Source organism: Eulemur rufifrons, chromosome 16 (genome assembly GCF_041146395.1).
Source record: "Eulemur rufifrons isolate Redbay chromosome 16, OSU_ERuf_1, whole genome shotgun sequence".
NCBI lineage: Eukaryota > Metazoa > Chordata > Mammalia > Primates > Lemuridae > Eulemur > Eulemur rufifrons.
The window spans coordinates 15,092,968-15,116,638 of record NC_090998.1 but is presented as its reverse complement, the minus strand read 5'-3'; the positions used below and the strand labels follow the sequence as shown (position 1 = coordinate 15,116,638).

General features: G+C 37.2%; 1 protein-coding gene across 1 annotated transcript in view; it reads right to left on the bottom strand.

Annotated features, from left to right (window-relative positions):
• PTPRO (protein tyrosine phosphatase receptor type O) overlaps positions 1–23,671 on the bottom strand; it is a 265,264-nt gene that overhangs the window by 47,496 nt on the left and 194,097 nt on the right. Inside the window, 5 exon segments of the mRNA XM_069491204.1 lie at positions 14,766–14,886; positions 16,071–16,222; positions 20,295–20,406; positions 21,376–21,569; positions 22,068–22,188. Of these exon segments, the coding sequence (XP_069347305.1) occupies positions 14,766–14,886; positions 16,071–16,222; positions 20,295–20,406; positions 21,376–21,569; positions 22,068–22,188 (700 nt within the window).

The window sequence follows — 23,671 nt, the reverse complement described above, 5'->3', positions numbered from 1 at the left end:
CTTAATTTAGATTGGATTATGGGAGGCTCAAGCTGTTGCCTGGGATCTCCGGGGAGTGAAAGTGACCTTCGGGAAGCATGAGCTAGTGTCTGATTCTTATTCTGTGCTCTGGCAGCAAATCTCTTCCTCTCCTCAGCAATTCCAAAGGGAATACTCAGGTGTAATATTTAGCCTCGGGGCAGAATGTAATGTGTTTGTGTAAAATCCAGCTTTCTCTGGTAGCTATTACATTGCTTCTTATTTTAACGTGACCCATTATTTTGGCCGCCTGTAGCATGTTTATGAGGCCAAGAATGGACCAGTTTCATTCTGTTTGTATGCTATACCTCTAAGCATGGTGAGTCATTTTACAAATCCGTGACATGGTAATAAAGGAAATTCGGTAGAAAAGCATTGTAAAAAAATCATTAGAATCTGTGACTGACATGACAAAATCGATTTCCGATCTTCCTTTACTGACAACTTTCTAGTATTCTCTTTATATACAAAGTATGATCTTTAACGTGTAGAGTAAATTTTTAAAATTTATTTTTACTTTACTCAACTGCAAGCAAATCTACCTTAATAAGTGCAAGTCATAGAACTTATATTCAACTTGGCCAAAGAAAATATCTGCAACTTAAGTAGTGGAGGCTGCATAAATTAAGTTAAAGTTGGTGGGAAAAAAATCTGCAAAAGAAAGCGCTATTTGAAAGGAAAAAAACAAGAGGTGGAAAAATTATTTAGGGTGAGTTAAGATGGCTATGCAATAAAATTAAGAAGAGGAGTACATATTTATATTAAAGAACAGAAGTCCTTGTGTGACCTGAAGTTTATTAGGCTTTTTCTCATCAACTTAGGGAGCTTTTTCCCCTAGGTACATTTAATAAGTAATTTGAACATTTTAAAATAACACTGGGAAATATAAAAAGCATTCAGGCAAATATTTAGCCTCTGAAAATGCATTAAATTATACTTAGGCCCTTTTCATATACAAAACATAACATTTTCTCAGAAATTAGAAATACTTGTCACTTTCATGACTTTTAAAATATATTATTTATGGCTTAGTGGTAGCAAGTATTACATTCCCTTCTGTGAATCATCAGGTATGTTTATAGTTTTAGCAGCTTAAGTAATTTCTGAAGATTAATAGAGTTTTTCAGAGAAAGCTCTCTTTTAACATTACTTAGTTTCCCAACAAAATATCTGACTTCCTCTTTTTTAATGATTCCAAGAATATGTGTTTTTACTTAGCATGTTTTTTGGTTATGAATTATATATTGCAAAATTCTTAGGAAAAGATCACTGCTTTCATTGCGTCATTAACCTTGTTGCCTTTACTCTGAATTCAAATGTGAATTTGGTTCTAAAAGTTGAAGGAAAAGATCATCTAATCCGCACTCTCATTTTATAGCCAGGCAACTGAAATGCAAAGGCCCTGAGGCACATTCCTAAGGTAACACGATTTGTCTGTGTGAAAGCATAAACTAGGATCTAAACCTCTATGCCCCTAATTAAGGTCTTTCCTACTACCCCTGGCTCCCTCCCTAAAAGAAAGGGTATTTTCCATTCATTTGCATATAACTGGGGTTGACAAGGCCTCCTGAAAAGTTCCTTTGCCCAGAAGACCAACTTTTCCAGACCGACACAGGCTCGTGTATTTAAGTCAGTGCCAGACTTCCTAGTCTTATGAGTCCACCCTCCAGATTCTTCCAATACACTGAATTGAATAAGGCACCTGCAAAAATACTCAGTCACTTTATGGTGGGTGGGAGAAATACTTTTAAAGAAGTGCTGAAGTCGAGTGACATGGCTGGCGGCAGTTGGCAAACTGCAGTGACCCTCAGAAGACTGTAATGAGAAATGGGGAGGTGTACAGTGAGGAGAGGGATTGGTTAGTGGCAGGCCCAGGTGCATGCCCATGGGACAGTGGCATGGCTGTCACTGAAAATCTAAACCAGAAAACAATGCTTGCATGGGGCTGCTGGCCATGTAGGTAGCAGAGCATTTGTGGTCCTCTGCAAACTTAAAAAAACACGCTTGTGTTTATCTTACAAGGAGTCAGTCAGAAGGAACTACCATCATCACTTCCGCTCCACTCATTACCCCATTAACGCCCATATACTCTGTCTGTCATCGTCTTCCCGAGGCCTCACCCAGACCACAGCCCCTCCGCTGGCTCCCTTGGACCATCCCCTCTGACCCGACCAAGGCCATCACTCCACCAGTCTCACCTCTGCCTGTCCTGCATCATCAACTTTTCCTGCTCTGTTGAACCATCCTGATTCCCACAGGCTTATCAGACAAGCTGTTTTCACCACATAAAGAAACAAACAAAACCAAACAAAATCCAAACCAACAAATAAAAGCTCTCAGATCCTTTTATCCTTTAGCTCCTGTGCATTTTCTCTGCTTCCCTTTATAAAGAAAACTCCTCAAAAGTTTCTTATCCTAGCTATCTTGAGTTTTTCTCTTTTCATTCACTTTGAACTCCTTTTAATTAGATTTTTTTCCTTCCCCACTCTGCCCAAATACCTCTTCTCAAAATCACCAGTGACTTCTGGGTTGCTAAGGCCCGTGGTCAGTTCTCCTTCCTCATCTTACCTGAGGTATCTGCAGGTTTGACCCGGGTTCCACTCTGTACTCACTGAAGCTCTTTCTTCGCTTGGCTCCTGGGACATGACACTTTTCTGTATCCCTTCTTCTTACTTCACGGGGCACTCCTCCTCAGAGTCCTCTGTGGGATTTTCCTGGGCACCTCCACTTCTCAAAGTCGAAGTGGCCCAGGGCTTAGTCCATGGATAGCATTATTTTTTTCCTTATTAATTCCTTGATAATCTCATCAGCTCTGTTTCCTGGCTACGTCCAAATTGATATTTCTAGTCCTGAAGTCTCCACTGAATCCAAGCTCCTTTATCTAACAGACTACTCAGTATTCTTTACTATTTAAAAGGCACCTTCAAGGGTTGACACATCCAAACCTGAATCTGATCTTCCCTCCAAACCACCCTCTCCCAGAATCTTCCCCAACTTGATAATAGCGCCTCCATCCTTCCAATTGTTCAGGCTCCAGATGTTGGTGTCTCCCTAGTCTTCTTTCACTCATTCCTAGACAACATCTAAATCAAGCCGCAGATTTTCTCGGCTCCGCTTTCAAAATAAATGTTGAATCTGACCACTTTCATCACCTCCACAGCTGCCAGCCAGGCCCAAGCAAGTGTCATCTCTTACCTGGGTAGATGCAATGGTCTCCTAGCTTTAAGGTGACCATGTAATTTATCTGAAGTGTCCAAACTGGAATCCTTTTGGGGAAGAAAAAGATGGCTAAAGAGGATTGCTGGCTTCCAGCTGATCCGTCAGAGGTGTAAAGCAGTAGTGTCTGAGGCGACAGGAGATGTATGGTCCTCTCACCTAACTGGTTTCCCGCCCTTGCCCTGAGCAGCCTGTTCCGTCCAGGGTGATCCTGTTACCCCCACACTTCCCATCTTCCTTTCCTGATTCGTTTTTCTCCATGACACTTATCACCAATGAATGTCCTTCTATTTATGTTTATTGTCTCTTTTTCTCCACTAGAGTGAGGGTAGAAATTTTTGTCAGTTTTGTTCATTTCTGTATCCTCAGAACCTAGAATAGTTTGTGGCACATAGTAAATGCTAAGTAAATATTTGTTGATTAACAGAATGAATGAATTTTTTAAAAGTGTAGGACCTTAAATATTTTATTACCTTCTTTCTAGCTGACTGGCAGCCTATAAATATCTATATCTATCTGTATCTATATCCATATCCACACATATATTGGGGGCAAGAGAGAGAGGGTGAGAGAGATTTAATATCCCTCAAATTCCTAATATCTCAAGGTGTTCTGATTTTTTTTTTTTTTTTTTTTTTTGAGAGAGGGTCTCACTCTGTTGCCCGGGCTAGAGTGCTGTGGCATCAGCCTAGCTCACAGCAACCTCAAGCTCCTGGACTCAAGCAATCCTCCTGCCTCAGCCTCCCAAGTAGCTGGGACTACAAGCATGTGCCACCATGCATGGCTAATTTTATATATATATATATATATATATATATGTATATTTTTAGTTGTCTAGCTAATTTCTTTCTATTCTTTTTTTTTTTTTTTTTTTTTTTAGTAGAGAGGGGATCTCATTCTTGCTCAGGCTGGTCTCGAACTCCTGAGCTCAAAAGATGGGCCTGCCTTGGCCTCCCAGAGTGCTAGGATTACAGGCATGAGCCACTCGCCCGGCCCAAGGTGATTTGATTTTTTTCTTGTCCATAGCCAAATTATGTTTTAAAGATTTCTAATCGGCCGGGCGCGGTGGCTCACGCCTGTAATCCTAGCACTCTGGGAGGCCGAGGCGGGCGGATCGTTTGAGCTCAGGAGTTCGAGACCAGCCTGAGCAAGAGCGAGACCCCATCTCTACTAAAAATAGAAAGAAATGATATGGACAGCTAAAAATATATATATAAAAAAAAAAAAATTAGCCGGGCATGGTGGTGCATGCCTGTAGTCCCAGCTACTCGGGAGGCTGAGACAGGAGGATCGCTTGAGCTCAGGAGTTTGAGGTTGCTGTGAGCTAGGCTGACGCCATGGCACTCACTCTAGCCTGGGCAACAGAGTGAGACTCTGTCTCAAAAAAAAAAAAAAAAAAAGATTTCTAATCTGTGTAAAAGCTTTTATGACTGTGAGTGAGAAAATCAAGCCAATAGAATTAAGACCAAATTCCAAAAGAGGAAGAGAAAGCCACGAGAGTGGGTGTGAGGCTCCCCCCTGCTCTGTTAAATATGTTAACAGAAAAATGAAGATTGTAGAAAAAGAAAAACACCCCAATCCAGGAAACCATAAGTAGCAGATGGGTGAAAAGTACTAGATGATTCTTTCTAGACTCAGGCCCAGTAATGTGTAAAGTGCGCCAAATTTCTCTAGGTTCCAGCTTGGGCAAATGAGGACCTGGCTCTAAGTTATCTCCAAACTCTCCTACCGCTAAAGTTATATGATTCTTTATCTTGAGCCTGCCTGAACATGCCTGTGGGCAGGACAAAGCAGAAGTTTCATGATGGGTGTGTGGTTTTCTTTGACCTCAGTGGCTGTTCTCAGCCTCTCTTGCCGGCGCCTCCTCCTCTGCTCTGTCTCTGAATGTTGGGGGCATTCTGGACTGGATTGAGGGCTTCTCTTTTTCTATGTACTACTTGGTGATCTCATCCAGACACTTCTAAATTTATATTTCCAGCCCAGAATTCTCCCTTGACCTTCAGACACACATATCAATAATCTCTCTACTTGGCATCTACACTGGGATGCCCTATAGTCATCTCAAGTGTTTTACATCCAAGGAAGAATCCTTGATTTTTACTTTACCCCAAATTTACTTCTCCTTTAATTTTTCTAGTCTTTTCAATCTCAGTGAATTGCATCACCTTCATCCTCCCTAGTTACTCAGGACCAAAGCATAAGAGTCATTCTTAATTTCCCTTTCTCTCATATCAGAAAGTCCTGTGGACACAACCTCCCAAAGAGCCCCTGAATTCTGTCCACTCCTCTTCATCTCCATCACAACCACTGTAGTCAGAGTCACCATCATTCTCACGCAGCCTCATTGAATTAGAATACTGTCTAATGTCAGGACAAATGACCCCTTCATTGGACCCCCTACTTTCATTGTTGATCCAAGAATTCTTTCTCCTTTAAGCGATCAGAGGGATTGTTTTAAATGTAAATCAGATGATTTATTTTAAATTCTCCAAGTGGCTTCTCAATGCTCAAAGAATAAAATCCCAGGCTGCAGTGGTAGCACCTGTAATCTCAGCACTTTTGGAGGCTGGAGGATCTCTTGAGACTAGGAGTTTGAGACCAGCCTGGACAACATAGCAAGACCCCATCTCTACAAAAAATAAGAGAAATTGGCCAGGCATGGTGGTGCACACCTGTAGTCCCAGCTACTCAGGAGGTTGAGGAAGGAGGATGGCTGGAGCCCAGGAGTTCCAGGCTTCAGTGAACTATGATAGTGCCACTGCACTCCAGCCTGGGTGACAGATTGATAAATAAATAAATAATAATAATAAATAGATAATAAATAGATAATAAATAAATAAAATAAATAACAAAATCCCAACTCCATGCCTTAAAAGACCTATGTGATCTGGCCTGCCTATTCCCGCTGCCTAGCATTCTCTTTCCCAACCTTTTCAAGGCTGGCCCTTTCTTGTTATTCAGAGCTCAGCCTCCATGGCTTCCTCAAGAAAGCTTTTTACCACATAGTCACTCTGTACCCCATTACCCTGTTTTAATGCTCTGTAAAGCATTTGTTACCCTCTTCCCCTTCACTAGATCATAAGCTCCTTATAAGCAGAAAGTGAAAGTAGTCCTTTGGGTTCATTGCCATAGTACTTTGGCATCTGAGCAGTGCTTAGAAGATTCTTAGTATATACTTGTTAAATGAATTAATGAATGGATATTTTATTACAAGACAGCTGTTTGTGATGTGTGCAACACTTCTCATTTCTGTTTCTTTTCATTTCTTTTACTTTTAAGGTTGTAAAATGGATTCTCTGATGTAGACATGGAAAATCCTCCAAAAGTTGGCTAAGGGTTCTAGGCAGATTCACTAAGACTAGAAAATACGACTAGTTACTGGTTTAAGCCACTGTCATATTTGGAACAATGAGTTCTTGCAAAATGATAAGTCTTAGGTGCAGATTTGATTGACATTTGTAATGACTGACTGTCAAAGGGACTTGTCATCACATACCATCACAGTACCACGAAACTGCTGGCATCCTCAAATTCCTGGTGGAATTGGCTCAGCACCCTGAGAATAGCACCACTATTGCTACATGTCTTCTTATGGATGTTCAGTGATGACAATTGAAAATTCTTGGCAAATGTTTTGAGGGCTCTTTACCCTTGTACATGTCATCTTGGATTACTTTATATTATACCAGACTCATTTGTAGCTTGATTTCTTTCCATAGAGGTAGATCCTGCCCTCCATGGCACCAGGAGCCATTTAGAGCCACTCTAAGGAGGCCTCTATTACAAACTGAACTGCAGGTTAGTTCAACCAGTTCTGGCCCTAGCTTCAACAATGGCATTCTGATTTGAACAGGCCCAGAGAAACCTGTGTGCTAAAATTGTAAAAGAGAATTCATGTGACTTCTATGTTATCGAAAACATATGATGAAGAAAAATAAAACGACTAGAATGAAAGTTTTGCGAAACAACAAAAAGTAAAAACAACTGTAATTCAGTTACTACTAAAGCAAAATATTATTTCATGTCTGTGAAAGGTGAAACTTGTTTTGGTTAAATATTGACTTTGAGGTCCACAATTTCAATTCAATTCAACGGTATCGATTGAGCAGTCACAGGCCCATTGAGTAAACAGAACATGGAAGGAGCTTATAAAACACAATAACATGATTAGTAGAATAGAAAACAGGCCTTTTGACCAAAAGATAAAAAGTAAGTTTATCTAGTTTTCAGGGAAAAAAGAAAATGCAGGCCCATATGCAGATTCCCTTGATTTCGGGGAGAAACAAGCTAGAGGGAATATTCTGTCTGATATTAAGATACCAAAAAGGAAAATCTCATTGATTCTAAGAGTTATATTCACTAGAAATAATTTCTATGGAAACTCACCTTTCCTTCTTGAAAAGTTTAAAGACATTTTCTAAGCTGGCTTAGATGTCCTATTTGTTATCAAATAGACCTGGAGGCTCCAAACCTCGTGATGAGTTTGGGACACTGTCGTGGTTTTCGTTCATTCTCATGTGTAGATATGATTGTACCAGTCCACGACTCTGACCCGTATTCCTGAGGCTCCATGGATCATCAATGATGTCACAGAAAAGTGACAGTGAAGCACTCAGTAGGCCCACTGAATATTACTTTGGTAAGACCACCTCTTAAATTTTAAGGAAAACTGACAGACCAAATGAGTTGGAGAAAGCAGCTAGGACTTGAGAAATACTTACAGCTCCCAGTAATAGTGAAGCTTGGGGAAGAAAAGGCATGGGGAGCATGAGCACAATCTTGAAGTAATTTTAGTTCCCTGGAAACAAGTTTTAAACTGATCTTTACATCCACAGATGACAAAATCAGAGATAATGTTTGAAATTGCTAGGCAGGCAAATTTTTTTCTTTTCTTTCTTTCTTTCTTTCTTTCTTTTTTTTTTTAAGCATTGGGGTCTTGCTCTGTTGCCCAGGCTAGAGTGCAATGGGGTGATCTTAGCTCAGCAAAGCCTCAAGCTCCTGGGCTTAAGCGATCCTCCTGCCTCAGCCTCCTGAGGAGCTGGGACTACAGGCGCACACCACCATGCCCAGCTAATTTTTTAAAATTATTTGTAGAGCTGGGTCTCCATATGGTGCCCAGGCTGGTCTTGAACTCCTGGGCTCAAGTGATCCTGCTGTCTTGGTCTCCCAAAGTGCTGGGATTACAAGAGTGAGCCACCGTGCCCAACCCCAATTTTTTTCTTAATAGGAAGATCATACAATGTTGGAAGTTGGAGCTCTCCACATTTCTAGAATTCTAGCATAGACTACTAGGGAAGAAGAGCATATTGCCTTCAATGCAGGAAAAATTTAACTCTATCTACCCTTGATTCTCAACAGAAGCAGTAGCGCCTCCTTGAGGGTGTTTGAAAGTTTGCAGGAATGTTTTTGTTCGTCACAACCGAGCGAGTTGCCTATTCTGTGAGCAGGGCTTGGAAACACTAGCTGTTCTGCAGTAATCAAAATCATTCCAAATGAAAAACTGTCCTATGTCTCACAACCCACATGACAGTCAAATGTCACACAAGAATAAATCTACCATAAGTATAAATTGTAAATACTTTACCACATAATAATTATTGGAAGTTTTTTCAAGAAATTAAGTAAAATAATTTAGAAGAAAGTTGACATCACGAGAGGTATTTAAATCTAATTAAGATACTATTAAAATTACTCAATAATTTATTTTTTCTGCCCATAGTGTCTAATCAATATATCACATATTTCTAAGCATCTATATAATTTTAAAGTGTTTCAGCACAAAAAGTTAGTTTTTGCCATGGCAAATATGAGGCAAAAAATAATTTAAGACTCAGTGTCCTAGGCTGGGTGTGGTGGCTCACACCTGTAATACTAGCACTCTGGGAGGCCAAGGTTGGGAGGATTGCTTAAGGTCAGGAGTTCCTGACCACCCTGAGCAAGAGTGAGACCCCATCTCTACTAAAAATAGAACAAAAAAAATTAGCTGGGCAACTTAAATTAGAAAAAATTAGATGTGGTGGCATGTGCCTGTAGTCCCAGCTACTCAGGAGGCTGAGGCAGGAGGACCCCTTGAGCCCAGGAGTTTGAGGTTGCTGTGAGCTAGGCTGATGACACTGAGAGAGACTCAGTGTCCTAAGGTACTAAGCATTGAATTGTGGGGAAATTCAATTACTGAGTAAACGGAGGAAAGATTGTGATTTGTTTTGTTTGAGATTTTCTAAGTGTTTTCTAAAAGTACATCACTGTCAACAATGCTACTCATGGTATTTAAGCTACTAATAAAACACCCTTGGATCAGTCTTATAGCTGCATATATGACATATGTAATAATAGAGTTGATTTGAGACTTATGGATGGACACATATACATATTATAAATTAACAAACATCTGAAATAGTGATGTCGCTAAATTGCATTGACTATTTGGAAAATATTCTTTGTTATTGCCATTCCATAGATTTTTTTTCTTTTTACCCCTAAGTTATTTCCTTGTCCTGAAATAATGCAAGCAGATTCCATAGATTTTTAATTTTTGAAATATAAAAATAAGAGATCTCTGCTGTGAGAATTATGTATTGAAATTTTCCATTTAGTTTTGAGTTGCTACTCTTTCACTCATACTGCCCGAAGAGGTCTACCACATAACTTTTTGTCAATCGATCCACCATTGCCTGCTGCTGATTTTAGGGTACTGCTCCTTTAGGTATCAAAAAGCAAATGTGTACCTTAATACAGGGTCGATTTCTGAATGTAGAAGGTATGTTTTGTTATACATTGTCACTTCCCTGTTGTATGTGATAATATAAAGAATTATTTTGACATTACACTACACAAAAAATTCCAGTTCATTTGCAAGAATATCATACTTTCTTTATTTCCCCTCATCCGTAGCCTATTATTTTGCTTGGCGTGATGTCTATAGAATGCCTTTGGAAGTATTCCCACCTCTTCAGTTTTTTTGAAGAGTTGGGTAGGATTGATATTCGTTCTTCTTGAGATGTTTGGTAGAATTCAACAGAGAAGCCATTAGATCCTGGGCTTTCTTTGTTGGGAGACTTTATATCATAGCTTTGTTTTTATTACTCACTATTGATTTGTTGGGGTTTTCCATTTCTTAATGGTTCAGTGTTAGTAGCTTGCATGTGTCCAGGAATTTATTTATTTCTTCTAGGTTTTTCAATTTGTTGGTATATAGTTATTCATAATAGTCTCTAGTGATTCTTTGTATTTCTGCGATCTCAGTTGTCTTCTTTTTTGTTTCTGATTTTATTCATTTGGTTCTCTCTTTTTTTTCTTAGTTTGGCTAAAGTTTTGTCAATTTTGTTTATTTTTTCAAAAAACTAACTTTCGTTTTGTTGATCTTCTGTATTTTTTTTAGTATCAATTTCATTTATTTCTTCTCTGATTTTTATTATGTCTTTTCTTCTACTAATTTTGGGTTTGGTTTGTTCTTGCTTTTCTAGCTCCTTGAGGTGCATCATTAGGTTTTTTTTATCTGAAGTTTTTCCACTTTTTTGATTTAGGCATTTATTGTTATAAACTTCCTTCTTAGTACTGCTTTTCTGCATCTCATAGATTTTGGTGTATTGTATTTCTATTTTCATTTGCTTCAAGAAATTTTTAAATTTCCTTTTTAATTTATTCACTGGCTTCTTGGTCATTTAGGAGCATGTAGTTTAATTTCCATGTGTTTGTGTATTTTCTGAGGTTCCTCTTGTTATTGATTTCTAGTTTTATTCCACTGTGGTCAGAAAAGATACTTTATATGATTTCTAATTTTTTTGAATTTGTTCAGATTTGTTTTGTGGTCTGAGATATGGTATATTCTGGAGAATGTTCTGTGTGCTGATCCAAAGAATGTATTCTGCAGTAGTTGGATGAAATCCTCTGTAAATATCAGTTAGGTCTATTAAAGCTAGTGTGTAGTTTAATTCTGCTGTTTCCTTGTTGATTTCTTGTCTGGATGATTTGTCCATTACTGAGAGTGGGGTGTTGAATTCTCCTACTATTATTATATTGCTGTCTATTTCTCCCTTTAGATCTACTAATGTTTGCTTTAGATACTTGGAAGCTCCTGTGTTGGGTGCATAGATACTTATAATTGTTATATCCTCTTGCTGAATTGACCCCTTAATCATTATATAGTGACCTTCTTTGTCTCTTTTTACAACCTTAGATTTATAGTCTATTTTATCTGATATAAGACTAGTTACTTTTTGCTCTTTTTTGGTTTCAAGTTGCAAGGAATATCTTTTTCCACCCTTTCACTATCAGTCTATATGTTTCTTATTGGTAAAGTGGGTTTCTTGAAGGCAGAATATAGTTGGGTCCAGAGAATTAAGATCATTTACATTCAGTATTTTTATTGATAAGTAGGGACTTACTACTGCTATTTTGTTTCCTGTTTTCTGATTGTTGTGAGACTCTTCTCTTCCTTTTTTCCTTTCTTACTCTCTTCCTTTGTGGATAAGTGATTTTCTCTGGAAGTATGTTTTAATTTGTTGCTTTTAATTTTTAGTGAATCTATTATAGGTTTTTGTGCTGTGGTTACAACGAGGCTTTCAAAAAATGTCTTATAGATATAACAAGTTATTTTAAAGAGATCACAACTTAGATCACAAATAAAAGAATAGAAAGAAATGAAGGCCAAAAGAGACAAATGCAAAATTACAAATTCTACACTTTAATGCTTTTCCCTCTATATTTTAAATTAGTTGTCTTAATTTACATATTTTAAAATTACCTATCTGTTAACAGGTTGCTGTAGCTGTTATTGTTTTTGATGGATTTGTCTTTTGGGCTTCATACTAGAGTTATGAGTGGATTGTACCCCATAATTACAGTAATAGAACATTTTGGGTTTGTCCACATACTTAATTATATCAATGGGTTTTATACATTGAAAAGTTTCTTTTTGCATGTTAGTGCAAAGCTTTCTTAAATTAGCTTTCTACCCCTTGCTTTTGCTAAACTCTCTATTGAAGAATTCTCTTTATCATTTTTTGTAAGACAGATCTGGTGTGAGTTCCACCAGCTTTTGTTTGTCTGGGAAAGACTTTGTCTCCCCTTCATATCTGAAGGATAATTTTGCTGGATACAACATCCTTGGATGGCAGTTTTTTTCTTTGAGCAGTTTGAAAATATAGTTACACTCACTCCTGACCTTTATCCATTGAGAAGTCTGTTGCCAGAAAAATGTTCCTTTGTATATTTGCTTCTTTTCCCTTGCTGCTTTTAGGATTCTCTTTTTGTCCTTAACCTTTGAAAGTTTGATTATTTTATGCCTTGGGTAGTGGGGTAGTCATATCTGGGTTGAATTTCAGGCCTTCTTGTACCTGGATATTTATATCTTTCTCAAGCTTTGGAAAGTGTTCTGCTACTTAAATAATCTTTCTTTAAATAAGCTTTCTACCCCTTGCTCTTGCTAAGCTCCCTACTGAAGACCAATAATTACTAGATTTGGTCTTTTGAGGTATATTTTTTATATGTTACAGGTGATCTTTGTTCCCTTTTGTTTTTTTTCGCTCTGACTGCATTTTCAAATAGCCAATCTTTGAGCTCCCTAATTCTTTCTTCTGCTTGGTCCATTCCCCTGTTGAGACTCCCTAATGAGTTCTTCAGTTCAGCATATGTATTTCTCAGTTCCAAGATTTCTGGGGTTTTTTTATTATTTCAATCTCTTTGTTAAACTTTTCTGATAAATTTCTGAATCATTGACTTTCCTTAAAACTGCTATCTTGAATTTTCAGTCAAAAGCTCACGAATTGCTGTTTTGTTAGGATCAGTCACTGGATTTTTGCTTTGTCCTTTTGGGAAGGTCATAGTTCCCTGTTTGCTGTTGTTTCTTGTGGGTATATGTCTATGTCTTTGCGTTGAAGGATTACTTATTCTAATTTTCTCTGGTCCCCTTACTTTGGCTATTATTGCCTATGTTTGCTTAGCAAATCTTTACCACCAAGTTGCTGCCTACTTTTCAGCTCTAGGTGGCACCTTGAGCCCAGGTTCACCTCCCCTCTAGTATATAATATAATAAAATGGGGGCAGTCTGACAGGGGTTATTCTGGCAGTTTGGGAAGATTGGTTAGGGGATGTGTTCACAGGACCTGTGGAATGTACCTCCTCCAGCACGGCGATGAACAGCTCTCTGATTTGGTGTCTCCTTTGGCCAAGTTACAGAGTAGAGTTTCCAGGGCTGGGGATGGTAGTCCTGCTTCCCCTCTTTGTCTCTGCCTGTCCTCGGGGATATTTCTCCCCTCAAAGCAGTCACGATGCTTCCTGTGGATTAAGGCAAGGACAAGCCTCCTGCCAGGAAACCCAAGATGGTGGGAAAGCTGGTTGACCACCTCAATTTCACTTTTTCCAGTGTAGAAACTGTCAGTTGGGGGAAGATTTCCATGTATTTATTGCTGAGCAGAATAGGGGAAGAGGCATCAGAAATGTGGAAGTCCAATTCTCCTACCATGTGCCTGGAGTTTTTAAACTTCTCTGTGGCCCTGGAATATCTGTCATTCTCATGTTTGAGTTCTGGGTTATTGCTGGTGAAAATATCAGCATTGCGTTTTGGGTTTTGGTTTTCTATGGGGGGAAGTGAAGTCAGCTTGCTTCTACACTGCCATGTTAAAACACTTAGTATGTTATCTCTACCTTAATTAAAGTGATTTCCATCTTTTTCTCATTATATGTGAATACATCTAGTCTCTTATTACTTATCCTAACTCTAGTTTTTCTTCTAGGGACTATCTGTACCTATGCTTGCTCAATTATTAATTAACTAATTAATATTTTTTTTTTTTTTTTTTTTTTTTAGAGACAGAGTGTCACTTTGTTGCCCTGGCTAGAGTGAGTGCCGTGGCGTCAGCCTAACTAATTAATATTAACTTGTTCATTCCTTCATTTATTTTTATACATCTTATATGAAGGACTACTGATCTTTTTATTTCTTGTAAACCCAAACATTCATTTTAGTTATGTGTAAGTATCAGGCAACTTCATCATGTCTTTTAGAATAGTTGTTTTGAACATATATATAGGGAATCCATATTATTTTATTATAGATTAATTTTCTTTTGCCTTGATTTTGTATTAGAATTAGGAAACTATGTCAGCTTTTAAAAAAATCAATATGTGGGCTATTTTATCTATGAATTTCTATTTAAGATATTAAAGAGGGCGTTATATAATCTCTGTATAAAAATGGAATGTTGTCTGATAGAGCTGTGAACACTGCATTAGATAATCTCTAAGGTTCTTCCATCTCTGAAATCCTTAGACTACTCGGTTTCTCTAACCTTACTAAGAATAATGAACACTCCTGTTTCCCCACACAGTATGCATTCCACTCACAGAAACTTATACTAAGTTGAACGTACTCTTTTGATAGTATAAATGTCTGTTTTGTGCTGCCAAAAGATAATTTGCTGTTTTTCTGTTATTATTTCATTGAGTTGAGGAGCTCTTGCTGAATTAAGTGATACAAACACTAGCTCTCCTGGCATGATCGTTTAACACCCATACCTGTGCACTCTTCTTACCTAGCTTGACAAGGCGGAGCATGGAGGTATTACTTCCTCTTTCAGTACAAGCAGTTACTGAGAGATTGTAGATGTCTCCTGGAGGCAAGCTGAGCATCGCGGTCATGACATTGCGTGTTACCTGCAAGGTCATCAAAATCGAGGGTTTAAATTCTAGTACATGAGCCAGTCAGCACACCACTCCAAACAACTACAGTGCTCTAGCAGACAGTCCTTCTCTGTTCTATGCTGCAATGTACAATTTATTATATTATGGATACTTTATAGCCTCAGAAAATCATACAAATTCCTTGAATGGGCCAAATGCAAGGTCACCTTAAAAGTGTATTAATATAATATATATCAGATGGAACAATTTTGCAGTTAGTTCTTTTATTTGGAGTGGGTATTACCCTGATATTTTCCCACATATTCATAGTAGATTTTAGAAAAGGCAATTGCTGGGGTGCCACCAATATGTACATTGGGAGAAGCTCAGAAGTCACCCAGACATGTCTATAGACATGTGCCTTCCTACCTAAAGACTATATTTCCCATCCTCCCCTACAGCTAGAGGGGACCATGCAACTCAGTTCAGACCAGTGGATTTAAGTGGAAGTCACATGGGCAATTTATAGTTCAGTTCACATCCTGTAAGTGCTGAGCCTTCGTGTGCTCTTCCCCTTCCTGCGGGCTGAAACATGGATGTGATGATGATGAAGATTCCTCTGTGCGCATGAAGACAATCAGAGTGGCAGAAGGAGCAACAAAGCAGAAAGAATCTGCATCCCTGGATGACCCCTTACAGCAAAAGTGCTCTGTTAGTTTTGTGCTCTCATGAGAGAGACACAAACTCTATTTTGTATGAGCTACTCTCTTTTTGTTTATTTATTACAGCAGTTTAGTCTGTACCCTAAATGACACAATGTCAAAAGCTTAATAAATCAGAAGAAAAGAAATCAGTATGTCCAACATACCCAAATCTTTAGGTGTTGCTGATATTTGGAAAAAAAAATTGAAATATATTAATTATGGTTTTCTTGAAATTGTTTGGCATCCTGAAGTAAAAGCTCAAATCATAACTTTAAATGTAAGTGAAATCAATAGCTACAAGTATTATAGCTCACTGTTAAAGATTAGAAGGTAAGCTTTATGAAAACAAGAATTTAATTCTTGTTCATGGTCTTATCTCCAGAGCCTAAAACAGCGCCTACTGGCATATAAGCATGTGTTTGATGTCTCAATAAATGTTTGTTTAATGACTTTCAATAGTTCATGCAACTAAATGTGCAGATTTGCCCAATACTGGGATTCAAAGGAACATACACTCTTTTTAATTTTCTTCTTTCCTTCTGCAACAACCATCCAGTGTAGCATTCTAGAATGGGACAGGTCAGTTGTGTCGTCCCCATATGTCCAACTGATATATAACAGACTGTTGAAATATTCCACAGAAGTGATTTCTGGAGCCACTGGAGCTGCAAGGGAGGAAAGAGGCACAATTTAGTATAATAGACTAATAAGTAAAGTACTTATTAATAGAGCATTAAATTCCATGTAGTGTTAACTTGGAGGATTAAAAGTCACACCACATAGCTGTCCTAGGGACTCCCGGACCTCTCAGTAACAGAGTGAAGGTTGGTGATACAGGGTGGACACTTGTTTCTTGCGACCTCACCTTGCATATCTAAGACACAAGACAGCCAGACCCATCTGTGCCTGAGGGTATCAAGATCTTTTACACAAATTTCAGTTATGAAATATTTACTTGTTTGTGTATATTTATGACATCAATAAATTAATATTAATAGGCATTGGTGAAATTATTATACAAGTAGTATTGGAAAACCTAGGGTCCTATAAAAGTAATTCTCTTTATTTGTAGTGAAGATGTTTATGGAAATAAAAAACAGTAGGATAGAAGGGTAGAAGGATAAAAGATAATAGCATTATAAGTAGGATAGAAGACAAATTTTATTTCCATAAAATAACAAGGTGATATTATTGACAGTGTCTAGCCCAGTGCTTTGCAGCAAGTAGGCTCTTAATAAATATTGCTGAAGCAATTAGGGAGGGAAGGAAGGTATTTTTTAAAAAATCATGTCATAAAGCTATTAATAAATTCCAATACTGAGCTTGTTACTTTATTGTATAATCTTACACATTTAAATTTTTTAAATTTTGCTAACTGGGGAAGAAAGTTCATCATAGGTTTTATAATACGTGAGCTCTGAAAGCACACTTTAATTATTTTTTAAAGTAACTGATAATTCTGAAGATTTTAAAAAACAAAGTTGAATTTAAAATCCATGTGTATGCTGGTTTGAAGACAGTAAAAAGTGGTCCATTCTGAGATATAGCACAATATCAACTAGAATATTATTATTTGGAAAATTTCTATAAACCATAAAGAATCTTTTCTTTAATAATTATGTTATGATGTTATGATGTCAATATTCATAACAAACATTCATAACTAGCTATGCTTTCAAAAACAATTATTCACTGAAGAATTTGTTATATATAAAGTAAAAAACACATTTATGTTTCATGTGAAATAGGAGCAGCATTTCTAGTATGTTGAATAATAAAATCTTGAAATATCAACAATGCATATAGGTAACACAACTCTATATTATATTTCAGAATATTCGACTTAAGGAAAAACCTTGGCTTTTTATAACCTTTTAATATAGTCCAATGTACTTCATCATATGCAAATACTTATGCATATATTTCTTTAAAGGATATTTTCTCATGTTCTAATTTTAGTTAGGACAAGAAACATTTTTAAAATTGCAAACCCAGAAGTTTATATTTTCGTCTTAGAGATACTAGGTCTTCAGATTTTTATACTCTATGTTGTTGCTTTAAAAGCCAGCATATTGCTGCAAGACCACAAGATGTCACTATTTATTTATTAATAAATATTTGGTATCCTAGCATAATTACTACGAACTTGCAGACTAAGTTGCCTAACAAAGATAATAGATTTGAGTTCCTAATGAATCACACTTAATTAAAATATTTTGCTCCTATTTCCTTTTATACCACACAATTTGGCAATTTAAATTAAAATTCAAAGCATAGGAAAGTAAAGCATGAGATCTTTATTTGCTTTAAATAATATCCTTGTTTGAAATAAGGAAACAAAGGCAAAAAAACCCCTACTAGAATTTCAACTAGTTTTAAAAATAAGTATGAAAATTATAAACATCTATCATACATATTTTAATAATGGTTTATATTGTATAATTTAATTCTCACATTATCCTGTGAGGTAATTATTATTATTATCCCGATTTTATAAAAGACATGAGAATTGAGATCATCTGTGTCAATATGCTCAGATAAGACTGTGAATGCCTGGATCAGCATCACTTAGTTTTTTGTCCCAGGAAAAGATAAATTTCCAAAGATCTGTTTATTGCAGATAATAGACTGCTCCAGGCAAACAGCTTGCTGATTAACCACAGTTTATTTATTCACACTTGCTATGTCCACCTCAACTGTTATAAACTTTGCCCAACCCCTCTCAGTTTCACATCTTGAAAAGCACAACTTTTCTTTCTTTTTTTTTTTTTTAATACACAAAGCTTTTTGAGTTTTATTTTTTTCCTCAGTTGGAGATTCATCTTAACATGCATGCATTTTAAAACAGTAACAGGGTCTCAAACTGTTTAGAGCAGACATTAGACAAGCATAGGGGGTCGAAAATTCCTATTTAAAAACTGGAAATTGCAATGGGAAATCGAGAAGTCACACACATACGGTGGGGTGGTAGTTTATCCTGCTTTTCCAAAAGTTGAATCTAAACTTCATTCACCTTTTTTTACTACAGTGATCTGACCTGATGCTGGGGTGTGCTGAGCAGCCCTGGGCCTCCCCCTAAAGGTTATTGGCTCCCACTTCCCTACAAAATGGCTCTGAGCAAGGACAAGAGACTCCTGTAGATGTTTCCTCCCTATCCTCTGTCATGGGATCTCAGCATAACCTGTTGAGGGAAAAGCACAACTTAAACCCCTTGAGTCAGAACACCAAATCCTATCAGTATTTCATTTCTGATGTCCACCTTATGAGACACTGCAAAGACTTGGTCAAGGTGGTGTTCTAACATATTAAGTTTTGCTCTATTAATCACCTGTCAGATAACAGTTTGGAGGGTTCTACCAGTGAGAAAATGGAAGCCTCAGAACCATTAAGATAATCTGCTCAATGTTCTACAGCAAGAAGTGAGCATATTCAGGTTGAGATGCTAAGTCTTGGCTTTTTCCAGACAGCTGTCCTGTCTGAGAAGGAAAGATCATTCTCAAAAAGTTAACATCTATAAAATTAAACTGTAAGAATTATTGATACAGTTGAGTTTAATTATAATTAAATATGTGATTATTCATATAGTCAAGAGCCTAACACAGTGCATGTCAAATAATTGATATTTTCTCCTTTTTTGGTATTCTTTCACTTTTCTACTCTAATATTACTATTAACATCTGGAGCCATTAGTAAAGAAAAATGACATACTATGTAAGTTAATTGTGTAAGAATTCACATATAATTGATTTCTTTCCATTTTTTTTTTCACTGATAAGTTTCAACACAGTAAAACTAGATGTCCACCGAGGAAACTATTTTGCCGAAATTATTCTTGATCTAAGCAATATTTTCTCCCTCTGTTTTCCCAGCACAACTCTAACACTTCGGCTTTGTAGTCCAATGAAAAGTTCTTGACAAAAATCATAGTTAAAGCAACAAGGGTTAGTGTGTCTTTGATGAATTTCTCCTTTACATTGCTGTCTCTGACTAGTAATGATGCAGCCACATAATGTAAGGTTCTTGAGGATCTAAGACGAACAGTTTTTTAAGTGCTTAAATTTTGTGCCACATATTTTGCAAAGTAGCTTATTTAACAGTGAAGTAGTAATGGATAATAATAACAGATAATTGATATTGTTATCTCCATTTTACACATAAAAAACCTGAGGCTTAGAAAAGTTAACACACTCAAGGCTGCATGTGGTATGCGGAAGGGTCATGATTCAAATCCAGGTCTGCCTGTCTCCAAAGCCTGTTTATTTTCATTTTTTTGTGTGGTCAATATCTGAAGACAAAGCCTGTTTTTAACTCATGCAATGAACCCTACTACAGTCAGCCTGTGACTTTAAAAATGGCCTAATTAATAAGGAAATGGAGTCACTCTAACAAATACAACCATCGAATGGGTAAAATCAATTGTGTGTGCAGTGTGAAGCTGAAGGCTCTGCTGGCTACATCTCTAATCAATCGCAACTGGGGAGAACATAAATCAAGGTCAGTGACTCAGAATAAAAATAAGTCAAGGGCAGTAACTCAGAATAAAAATGATATTTTAATTTTTAAAGATTATCCACCAAACAAATAACGAATGATCAAAATCAAGCATATTATCTTCCATGAAATTGATGCTCCATCAGTGTTGGGTAAATGTTTGGGACTTCCTGGAGTTTTGGACCCTCTGTACCTCTTCAAAATAATGTTCTCTCCTCATGGAACCGTTTCCCACACACCGCTCACCTGTTATGAAGCTGATGGTTGAGCTGTCACAACAGCTCAATTCTGGATCTCCCCATGTCACCATGGTAACCCGGAAGTTGTAGTACCATGCTGGCAACAGATTAGCTATTCTCTGCATGAGAAAAACAAGGAAGGAGACAAAAGACTAAGGGGGAAAATAATATTTTTGGGGTAGAGTTACTTTCAGAAGGTCATGAAAAGAATTAGATAATTTTTCTTCTTTGTGCCTTTTTGTATTTCCCAAATTTTTCACAATGAAAAATTCTTTTAGGAATGAGGTGATGCATAAATAAAATGAAATACAAAAATAATTTAAAAATACAGTTTTTAAAATGTGATTCAAAGATATAGAGCCAAATATTTCCAATTTTGGTTTCATTTCACAATTCCCTATGTAATATTACACAAATGAAATAGCATTTATTTGTAAGTGACTGTACATACATAGTCTCCTATTTTTAAGACAAGTGACCTCTCATGACTGTTTTTCCAATGCAGACCAGGAGTCCATAAACAAAATTCCTTTGGGGTTGTCAATGGGGTAGAGAGCAATTGTGTACTTGATGCATAACTCCTAGGGACCTGTAATTCTAAAAATTATTCCAATCTCAGAAAAAACAATTGTTACCCGTTCTCTTGAAAATCATCCTCTAATAGCCTGACATTAGGGGTATGTAACTGATTTGTAGTGCCAAGAAGAGTCATCATTAGAGTTAGGCAATGTCAATTAACTACTGAATGCCTAAGGAAATCTCTTGTGTTTTCCTCCTCAAAAACAGAGAGAAACAATAAGCACTCTATTCTGCTTTAAGCAAATTCATTAGGAAAAAATGGTGATTAGCAAATAAATTCAGAGGTGAAAGCTAACATCACACAATTACCTCTCTCAAAAAACAAAAACAGAACCCCAGAACCTAAAATCAAAAACAGCTAAAAAAAAAAAAAAAACCTTGAAAGGAGCAATACCTATGTGTATTTACAAAATGATCTGATTTACAGATAACTGTTTGTGACACATTTGGTGCATAAAGGCAGGCCTGTTCCCATAGGAAGGTGTGGCAGCTGGTTAAGGGGAGATTACCACAGACGCAGTTAAGGAGACAGTCGCTGCTATTTCATAGTAGGTTGTCCACTCTGATGTCATTGTTGCGGGGTTGAAATAAAACATTTCAACCACGTATTTTCTAAACACTCCTAAGTAAGGTCTGGTCCAGCTCAGAACCACTGCTGTAGGACCCAAGGGATAGAGCATTAAATCCTTTATTCCGGTGGGAACTAGAAAGAAGAGGGGTGGGATGAGAAAAGAAAGCCAAAAGGAACGGTTACTATCTTAATAACGGCCTCAAACTTCTACTAATAACCAGCGGTTTCACTCTTCTGATACAAAAAAAATTTTTTTTTTCTTTTTTTAAAGACAGAATCTCACTATGTTGCCCAGGCTGGATCTGAACTCCCAGGCTCAAGCAATCCTCCCACCTCAGCCTCCCGAGCAGCTGGGACTTCAGGCATGCACCACTGTGCCCAGCTTCTCTCTGCTGATACAACCATTGAAAACAGTAAATATGTTTGTCTCTGATTTTTTTTCCCCAAGTCGTAAATGCTAAGAATGTCTCCCACGTATACAATCTAATTATTTCTTACTCTAAAGGTGGACCGTTGGGTGGACTAGCATAGGCTTTCCATGTATGATGATGATGATTTGAGCTTGCACATCACATCCCTCCAACCAGTGCTCAGATAAAGAAGTCATTATTCTTGTGGCTAGCAACTTACCAATGGCAAATGTCACAGGATCGGAAGGTGGGCCAATCAAAGGGCCTTTCCTTAGGTACATCACAACCTGGTACTGGGCACCAGGCACCAGATTTTCTATAATAGGTTTGCTCGAGTTCACCTTTAAACCAAACACGCAATAAGATTTATTTAGAGCTGGGCTTTTATAATGTGACACAGAGGCTGAAATAGTATTCGGGGACTCTTTTAGGAATCACAGATGACTTTGAAATCTAGAAGTCTTTGCTCATGCTGAGGAAGGTCAGATTTCAAAATTAGGATGATTTATAGTTTATGTGAACACTGAAGGGAACCCAGAACATTCAAACGCTGTGGCTATTCTAAGCCCTGTTAACTGCTTTGTACCATCAATGTCAATTGTAACTGTGCACACTAGAGACACAGCAGCCTCTTAACCATAATCAAATCAGCAACACCACGAGGATAGTCTGACATCCTAAATTGTAGTGTCAGCTGATTACATGCAAAGATCAGTGCAGAAATGTCTTTGGTCTCTCATCACTTAGAAGCATACAGTATCTAATTATATAAGAGAAACAACCTCAGAGATTATCTAGTCTAAATCTCTCATTTAATAGATAGAAAAAGGAAAAGCCAGAGGATGGCCAAGGTCACATATGTAGATGCAGTGTTGGGACTAGAAGCATAGTGTTAAGACCGCTAATCTACACTATGGGGGGGGGGCGTCACTGAGCTAAGCATTGAAATATAGTGGTAGGCACTTTGCAAGGCTGTTATAACCCCATAAAATTGTGGTAGAGAACATTTCTCATTTAGATAAGCTCTTCTTTGCTGTTCTTTTTTTTTTTTTTTTTTTAAACTCAACATTTGGTTATGTAACAAACACCATATAGAGAAAAATAGTGAGAACATATAGATGAATAAAATGCATTTCTTAAAATTGAATGTTGGCACTCAAAAGGATTGATGATTCAACCAACAGGTTAGGAAGTGTGCTGCTTCAAACTCTAGTGTCTCTAACAGTTAAGACAGCCTTGCTTAGTGGAAAGAACATAGGTTCTCTATTCAGATTGCCTGGAATCAAATCCTGACTCTACTCTTTATAAGCATGGGAATTTATTAAATATTTATAACTTATTTAAAATTCTTACCTTGTTTTCTTAATTGTTAAGATATAGGTAGTAATATTATGTACCCCGTAGAGTTGTGAGAATGTTTAAGCCAGAGTATCAGTAAATATTAACTCATTACTCTTATCAACTTTTTGGCCTCTGGGGTACATACAATTGCAGAACTGCTGTAGGAAGGAACACAAATCAATGGAGAACAGTATTGTTGACAGCTTACCTGTGCTGTAAGTTTTATTGAGGGGCTCATGAAAATGTTAAGGATAAACATAGCGCTGGTGATATGATATGAATTTATAAATTTTAAAACTTTCCAATATCAGAATCTGATTATACACAGTAGAAATCTTATAATTTGAATTGGCACAAATTTCTCTACACATAAATGGAAGGAGTAGCATGCCAAAATTTATTCCCCATTGGCTTGACCAAAATAAGATTAAATTGAATTTATAAGTTAGCATTTCCATCCATCCTTTCTATTTACACTCTTTC